The sequence below is a fragment of the Drosophila rhopaloa genome, unplaced genomic scaffold, assembly GCF_018152115.1.
Source record: "Drosophila rhopaloa isolate 14029-0021.01 unplaced genomic scaffold, ASM1815211v1 contig_3, whole genome shotgun sequence".
Classification (NCBI taxonomy): domain Eukaryota; kingdom Metazoa; phylum Arthropoda; class Insecta; order Diptera; family Drosophilidae; genus Drosophila; species Drosophila rhopaloa.
In genome coordinates, this window is record NW_025335123.1 from 8,238,096 (window position 1) to 8,247,050 (window position 8,955).

At 44.5% G+C, this 8,955-nt stretch overlaps 1 protein-coding gene across 1 annotated transcript; it reads left to right on the forward strand.

Moving 5' to 3' along the window:
- Window positions 1–5,509: 5,509 nt before the first annotated feature.
- Window positions 5,510–8,226, forward strand: LOC108046392 (serine/arginine repetitive matrix protein 1). The gene is made up of 2 exons (XM_017126043.1): window positions 5,510–5,553; window positions 5,752–8,226. Exon 2 carries the CDS (start codon window positions 5,786–5,788, stop codon window positions 8,018–8,020), a length of 2,235 nt encoding a protein of 744 aa, XP_016981532.1. The 5' UTR covers window positions 5,510–5,553; window positions 5,752–5,785; the 3' UTR covers window positions 8,021–8,226.
- Window positions 8,227–8,955: the final 729 nt, after the last annotated feature.

Sequence of the window (8,955 nt, forward strand, 5' to 3'; positions counted from 1 at the left end):
TGCCTCATTTAATATGATTCTTTAATAAAGAATTTCAATCAATCAAGAAGTGCTAGTCTTATATAAGTTTGTTCCATACTATATTTGTCCCTAAAAGTGATAATATTTTTGTAGTTTTTAGTAAAGCACATTGTCAAATCAACAATTTTGTTTCTTTTTCCTGCACTCAAAATATCACTTTCGACAAGAAGTTCTTGGATGACTTTTGGCCAATTCTAAACTCTTTTTCCTTAGCGTGTAGATGCATAGAAGAGAAAGAGAAAGACTGCGTGGTTGGGTTTTTGGCGACGTGACTTCGATTCGCTAGCCAAGATTAGCGGAAGCTAGCTGGGATTGGCCAAGAAGTGCATCTAAAAGCGGCCAGATGGATGTGGATAGATGTTGGCCAAAGGACTGCAGTTCCTGGATGCATCTGGCCAGCTGATCGACTTGGCCAGATAGCCAGCCACTCGGCCATAATGAAGATCTCCGCCTGGCCGGATCTTATAGATGGCCTGGGAAAGTTTCTCGCTTTTTTGCAGATCACGAGCGGCCACTTAGCCGGGTCATGACTGGGCCGAAAAAATGGAAATGGAAATGACAGCCCAGCCCGAAAAAATAATATATACAGAAGCAGCTGCCGAATGACTTTATTGCCGCCGATCCGATCCGATCCGATCCACATTTGAATGGCATCGATCGATGGATCGATCGGGGAAGTTCCTAATTACATGACACAACCGCAGGTCAGGTTACCTGGTGTCACCTGTAGCACCTGTAGCCCTCCTGAGGGGAAGAGGAAGAGCCAGCACACGACCCCAAGTGGCATTTTAATTGAAATGGTTTTACTGTCTTTCGTGTTTTTATTTCCCTCTCTTTGTCTTTCAAGGGGTATATGCTTTTCTACCTAATCCTTAACAACCTTTAATGCATCCTTATAAATATTACTTTTATATTTTACTAGCTTATCATTTATTTTGTTCTCTTTATGTTTGTAAACTGTTTTTCTATTTTAATGTTGTATAATAACGAATGGAGTCACATACTGAAAAACTCTTTTATACTTTATCTATTGTTTTTATCAAGATTTGTTAAACTAATATTAATTTTTCATTTTTAGATTTTACAAAAAGGAGGAGAAATAATGAAGGGTCATTCGCAGAACATCAATGACTGTTTGCTGACAAAGGTAAGTTAATATTCTATATTCTTGTGTTAAGTTACATATTTAACGAGGTATTTCACAGTCGCATCCCCATTGAGTTTTCTTCGTTTTTGGGTTGTTTTCTTCTTTTCAGGCCGCGCTTGATTGATTTAGAGATCGGCACTGACCCGCAGCAACAGGACATCCATCCCGCGGAAAAAGGAAGGAAATAACCACCACCAAGGGCACCTCATACTAGATCCAGCACCACCATCTAGTTTCCAGGGTTCCTGCGTTTTCGGTGTCTTGGTAGTTCAGCATTTTTGTATTTCTGTATTATCAGGTGCACCTGCCTGCCCGCTGGCCAAGAAAAGAAGTCTTTGGTACGGGCCATCAACTGGCAAGTCGCATAATGGAATTCCGAGCGGCATGCGATCGACACTCACCCTCGATCCCCCATTCTGAAAACCCCCTCCCCCTCGCTGGGATATTTCCCTCAACCGGGTGCACAGTGCGATCTTGTCCGTTGATCTTTTTGGTGCATTGGCTAAGTTAATTGGTTGTAAAACAATTTTTCGAATTAACATAAAAATGTTTCATTGGAAAAAATATTTATATGTATGTCTGCCTGCGACTCGCCGAGTGCAATTAACATTGGGTCTTCGGTTGGAATCGCTTCGTTTGCGGTTCCGATCGCGCCCGCATATTAGCAGAGCACTCAGGAAACTTTATAGAGAGGGTCTTTCAGTAGTGGGAGTTTGAGTTTGAGTTTGAGTTCGACTTCGTTCAGGGTTAGTCGGAAATGTTGATAAATGAATGATATATGATTGGCGAGATGAGCGCAGGAAGAGCGTTTGACAGGCTGGGTAAATGATTATAGATTATTACAAATATTAGAGCTTCTTCTGCCAAAAATTGCATTGAAAAGCTGGCAATAAAATCACTTTTATAAAATATATTAAAAGACTCTGGCAAATAGCCTAAATGAAACATACAAAACGCGGAATTTATATAGTGTTTTTTAATTCTCTTAAGTTTCTTGTATTGCATTTTACTTAGTTTTATGTACGTTTTGCGATAGGTTCCTTTATTTTTGAGTGGTATGAATTCTAAACTGAATTCGAGAACGCAGATCTGTTCATTATTCGGGGCAGAACGAGTATAACAGAGAAGTCGCTCAACCATTAATTCCACCAAAGTTCGTCATCGCGATTGCCATCGGCATCGTCATCGGAACTGCAATCGTCATTGTCATTGGCAGCGCTAATGTGCGATGTGTGATATGCAATGTACCGCGACTGACGAACTGTGGATGGAACAAGAAAGCCAACACCGAATGCCCAACTAGCCGCCAGACAATTGAATTGTTTCGGCTCTCCGGTTGACTCTTTTCGTACACCCCCGCTACAGAACCCCTCGAAATACCCCTAGAAAACCCCTCATTCTACCCCCACCAGTAGCACCCGCAAGACCATTCAACCATGAGCTGGCCACAAATGCAAATTGAATGAAATGGGAAATAGAAACGCCACGAATACAAGTGTGAGTTCGCGTATGGATGCACTCAAAACAAAAAAAGGTTTTTGCAAAAAATTTGTTGTTAGTTATAATTTCATGGTACATTTTTACTTCCGTAGCACATAGTCTCTTAATTTGAAAATTAAACTTTAATGTGTTTAAATTTTATGCGATGAAAACTTTACCCAACACTGATTTTTAACATGAGCTTATAATTCCCAAGTGATAATTCAGGCTTCTTATGTTTCAATGAATCTAAAAACAAGATAGCTTTTTATTTTATTAATTTTGTATCTACAAAAACTTGGTAAAAATGCAAAAAAAAAATTAATATTTTAATGCACTAATAATTGAACATCTCAGTAATGATGAATGAACTGTAACTGATTTTCGCTCAGTTCAACTCAGTTGAAACCCGCGCAAATAAAGACAATGGGAAGGCGACTTTTATTGGTTCCATTCGATGATCAGAGCGCGGTTTCAAAGGCCGTCAGTTGTGGCGTACTTAGTGACACCATTAACGCCAGTATTTCCCGCTCCCCGCTCCCCTCCCCCCTTAACCCCCTGCGTACCCCTTAACCCTCTGCAGACCCCTTAACCCCCTCAGTAGCTGCTGGGCTACCAACACATCCACATCCGGCGTGCGCGCATGCGCAGCCCGTCTGTTTGATTGATTTTGTTCCAATGCAAGGGTCGCCGCTTTTCTGGCCTTTCTCCGCTCAACTCCGGGTTTTATTCGTTTTATTGTTGGCTGTTGCTCGCTGGTCGGGCCGCCTGAAATGTTGAATGTTTATTGCAATCGGTGTGAAATTTCACACCGCAATGCTTAAATGATTCCCGGTCGCAAGTCGCTTCCTCTTCTTTTTCCCTGCCGCACTTTTATTTTTGTTGTATTTTTTTTTGGCCCGCGAACGTTAGGGAAAACAAGGCGCAAATGGGCTGAAAGTATAGAAGGTGGGTCTAAAAAGAGAGGGGGTGGAGTTTATATAAGAGATCATACAAAACTGTGGTCACAAACGGAAAAAAGTGAAAGAGGGTTAAAATAACTAGAGTAACGATCATTGAATGAAATTTAATCATAGCTTTACTACTGTAACGTTTTAATAAACATTATTGTACATTATTTTCTTTTCTTTAGAATAGTACTTCTGAAATTGTTTGATATAATTCTCTAATAGGGAACATTTGAGGGCAACTTTTAATTGTTGTTAAAATACTTACCCATTTTTATCATAGCCATTTCCTTTTTTCCTATGGCTTGAAAAAAAACTGAATTTTTAGAGCAAGATCTGCATTTAAATATATTATATTACTTTAAGTTTGTAAATTTATTTATGGTTTTTGATGCCAATTTAGCTACAATGCAGATCACACCTTCAGCATTTAAGACCCGATTATTTTTAGTCATTCAAGAATTCAGTTTAGTGACCCCAAACAATTATTCTTAAAGTTTTATTATGAATAATTTAACCATATTTTTTTCACAGTTTTAAAAACCATATTTACGCACAAAAATAGGCTTGCCTTTGCTCTATCCAGTGACTTATATTTCGCTTTCCTTTTCCAAAACTCCGACTTCGCCACCCGCGAGCAACAAGTGTGTGTATGCCTCCTCTTTTTGCCCCTCGACAAAGTTGGCCCTTTCGATAGGTTCTGGGTTCACTGTAATTGCAAGCCCTTCAAGTGCCGAAACCCCTACTTTCCCCGGCGCCCTTGTAAATGCAACTGCAACTGCAACTGCAACAATTGGCGTCACGCTTCGCTGGCCGTTTGCATACTACGGCCAGAGAATGCAGAGAAAATACAGGACAGAGAACCGAGAACTGGGAATAGGAACCCCATATAGGGCTGGCTGATTGAAAGATTATTTTGCACTGATAACGCTAAAAACGTATGGATGGATGGATGGCCCAACAACGACCGAACGAACGAGCGACCGACAGACAAAAAGACAGAAAGACAGAGAGACAGACAACCAACAACCGAACAACCAACCACCAAACAAACAAACAACAAAAGTCAAATAGAGCGAGGCAAGAGCTGTTCGAAAATTGTTGCGCTTTGGGTTTGCGTGTTTGCATTTTGCATTTTTGCATTCATTGTCTGCGGTGGTCGTCGTCGTCGTCGTCATCAATTCGCAATGCATTTCCCACATTTTCAGGCCCAGCCAGACCAGCGACCATCATCATTAATAATATTGAAAAGCCCTAATTACGGTTAAGTGGCCCAAACGAGGCAAAAATACAAGTAAAAATAAGAGAGGGGCTTCCGTATCGAACTTAGCAAAGGGTTCCGTTCGGTTTCGGGTTTGGGTTCGGAATCGGGTTCCCTACCCCCTCGGCGTTACTGAAGCGGATCACCATCATCATGATGATCCGAAGAACGAACTGTGTGCCCCGCTCATTGCGTAAATCATTTTTCCCACCCCTGGAATGAGCACTTCTTCACCTGCCCAAGGTGCACTAAAAATTGCAGGTGCATCGGCCTTCGCTCGTTTTCGTTCCTGACCTACGACGACCCTCGATTCACTCGCCTTAATGAAATCATTTATAATTTTTCTTCCTCCCCTGTTGACTTTTGCGGTCAGGTTCGATGGTTTTCTTCAGGTACCTCTACCCTCTACCAAACAGCCACTTCCCCGTTGAGTTTGTGTTTTCCTCCTGACGCTTGATTGCCCATTTCGGGGCCATTGATAGGGGATAGTCTTGGGTCTTAGCACGTGGCTACTGGTGGGGCACCTGCTCCTCAGCGGGCTCAGCTGCCCAAGGATCACTCCTAATTATTATACAAAAATACATACGTACTAAATGACTTGCCTTAGCAGGCATTGAACTATCAGACAGTTAGACATAGTAATACTTTGTGATACATATATTTTCCAAGGGTTTTCAGCAAATATTGATAAACTTTCGGTAAACGCAAGGATTTTCATTTTTACAGTACACTTCAAAACTTAAAGCCACCGGATAGACAACTACAAAAAAATTTGAAAACAAAATTACGAAACACACACAAATTACATTACATTCTATACAGCTTTAGTAAGCCAGAACAGAAGAATCTTTCGGCCCAAGTTTAAATTAATTGTTCTCCTCGTTACTGTCCAATAGTACACCACCATCTACGTTTGTCGAAGGCATAGGAATGCAGCAGAATATCTGGAACTCACCGCAGGTGGGTGGTTCCGGTGGTGCCCTGAAGGCCTTGGCCCGCAATGTGGCCAATCATCTGAAGCTGAACCGGAGCAGCATGAAGCGAGTGGTGGCCCAGGTGGTGGCGGAGCATCATACCCTCGGCGAGGTGGCCGATTACAAGGGACACATGTACTTTGCCAAGCCGGATCGCTTGAATTTCAACGAGCTGATTGCCCAGTCGAAGGAGGCCTTCGATGATCTGCTCCTCCACGAACCGCGTTCATCCAGGAAGCGAACCACCAAGTCACGGTCAAGGAATCCAACCAGCTCTAAGATTCACCTGCAGAAGAAGGTCTCACCACCACAATTGGCAGCCCCAGCAAAGAAGTCGTTAATAGCCAAGAAGCCTGCTCCACCGATGCAGAGGAACAAGCGCCGAAGGAAGAGCTCCACCACCATTTTCCAGCTGGCGGATGCAGGTCGTCGCAGTCTGAACGGAGTCATCATCGACGACACGCATTTGCCGCACGATGGTGAACGACGGGAGATCCTGTTGCATGTTCCTTCGGCGCTAGTCAAGCGTTCCCGCAGGCGCCTCCGAGCTTCCCAGACCAAGGTTTCCTCGGAGAAAGGTCAAGTGCAGAAGCCGGGAAAGGATCAGGCTCAGAAGGTGGAAGCGAAGAAAAACAAGTCACAAAAGGAGCTAATCCAGGGGAAAACACAAAAAATGCATATACCAGAAAAGAGGCTTCAGAAGTATCGGAAGACAATGAAACAACCCCAAACGGTGAAGAACCCACAGGAGCAGAAGCAGGAAAAACCCCTGGAGGAGCCGTTACGCAGTCCATCTCGCTCACCTACTCGCTCCCGATCGAGGTCACCGACACATCGATCGAGGTCACCGACACAGCGATCGAGGTCACCGACACAGCGATCGAGGTCACCGACACATCGATCGAGGTCACCGACTCATCAATCGAGGTCACCTACCCATCGATCGAGGTCACCATTAGCCTCTCCAACAAGTCGATCTCCGTCTCCATCTCGTACCCTAGTCGCAAATCAAAAATATTCATCAGCTCATAAATTGGACACACCACTTCGCTCGCGGGAATCTCAAAAGCAGATAGTGGCCTTTGGTAGTGTCTTCTATCAGCGCATAAAAGCGGGAGACGCCCAAAATCAAACTTCGAAACTTCCCAAGACCAAGTTCAGGTCGAAGTTGAGGCCCCACAAGAAGAAACTTCCTTTGCTGCTCAGGACCTACGAAAAGCCCTGGCTAATAAGACGCACCAAACGAAGGCTGGCTGGAGGATCGCATAAGAACAAAAGGATAGGAGCTGTGAAACCGCAGAGGCTGGATAATATAGACGTGAAATGGGAGGAGACGGTGGATAAGAAGGAGAAAACCGAACAATCGGCGAGGAGCAGCAAGGAGGAGGTAAAAAAGAAAAGCTTGGCCAACATCAGGACCCAGAAGAGGAGCACTCACGTTGGCCGTCAAATGCGCAACGTGAACTTTCCGTGGTACACTCCGTACCAATTTCAAGGCGGTGCCGGAGCAACCCAGACACCAAATGCAGCGGTCGCCATTCCGCCCTATCGATTGCTGAAAGCGAAAACCAACCAACTCCAGCAAAGATTGATGGCGATCCAACCTCCCAAGCCAAGTGTGGTGCCCCAAATGCGACGTGGCCAGAATTTCACCAGTCGCCAGAGACACAATCGCCGGATGCAGGAGCGTCTGATGAGGGACCTGCAACGCGAGGAGGCCATCGATGAGCCGTGGTCCAATGGATCGGGCGTGTTTCGCCGGTGTCGCGGTGGCTGGAGTCCCCCGGAAAAAGCTAGGACCCCCGAAAAGCCCATGAAACCAGAACAACAAAAGAAGGAGCAACAGCAGGATCATCGCTCTGTGGAGCGCGTGAGCTCGCGGATAAAGCGTTTATCCAACGACAGACGCTGCCGCCAGCCCATCGCCACCAGTGAGCGGATCGTGATCCCGCCGCCCAAGGCAAGTCATCCGAATGCCAGTCCCCGGAATGGCCGGGTCCGGCGGAGATTCCGTTCCGTTCCGGTGGACAGCAGCCTGGGCAGCATCGCTCTGATGGGCCAGCCGCAGTCGCAGACGCAGTCGCAAGCGAACAACAAACAGACTCTAACGCCGGCCAAACGCCATCTGTCTATTGCCTTCATGAACAAGAGATCGGAGCGAACCAATCCAGCCATTCAGCCATGGAAATAGGGCTTCTCTGCCCCTTGATTTTGATCAGTTAGACGGTTGAATGACTCTGGTCCACACGGTACACAACTATTCCATTCTTTGGCAGTCACTTTTCCAACGATGCTGGATCTCTACATTCTGTTTTCTTTTTTTGTTGGATCTAAATAAATTATCAAGTTGGAATGCCGATTGGATGGCATTATTTCCACATTAAATATGCTTTATAAGTACCCTGGTTTTGTTACTCTATATTAATTGATCCAATGATGCGGAATTATTTAATTCGACTCCTCTGCTAACATATTTTTAAAGACACATGAAGTAATCTGTGAAGACATCCAACACATGTTACCATACAGGTGGCTTGCCGATGACATCGAGCCCAAACCGAAAGGGATTGAAAACTTCCGCGACAAGGTCAGCAATCAAAATCCTTAAGCTGGCGCTTAACCCCGTGTCAAATGTCTTTAACTCGGGGCTCTGCCATCTTGCCAATATCAATATACTCCTTGGCTTTAACCCATATCTCTTCAACCCCCCTCCCATTTGTTGTCGTTTCATGCATTCAAGACAAACGCCGCCAAATTCCATGGGGAGTCAAAAGTCAGGCAGTCGATGAGCTCAACAGAAAACTGACAACAACGAAGCTGAACCAAAAAAAAAAGTATGGAAAAAAGGAGGAAATAATAATACAAGTGAAGACTGAGGAGCAAAACAACAAGGCCATAATTTAAGTCGCTAAAGTTTTGCGCCTTTTGTTCGCCGCTTTCCGCACAAAGTTATTGAAAATCGCGCAAAGGGTTGAGTTTTTCGGCGCGGTCGAAAGGGTTCGAAATTGAAAAAGAAAGCGAATGTCAGGTGGTTGGTTGGATGGTTGGGTTGGGTGGCTCATTGGTCGTTGGTGTGGGTGATTTAGTGTTAAATAAAAACTTTTAAATTGCCATTTGATCGTTTGT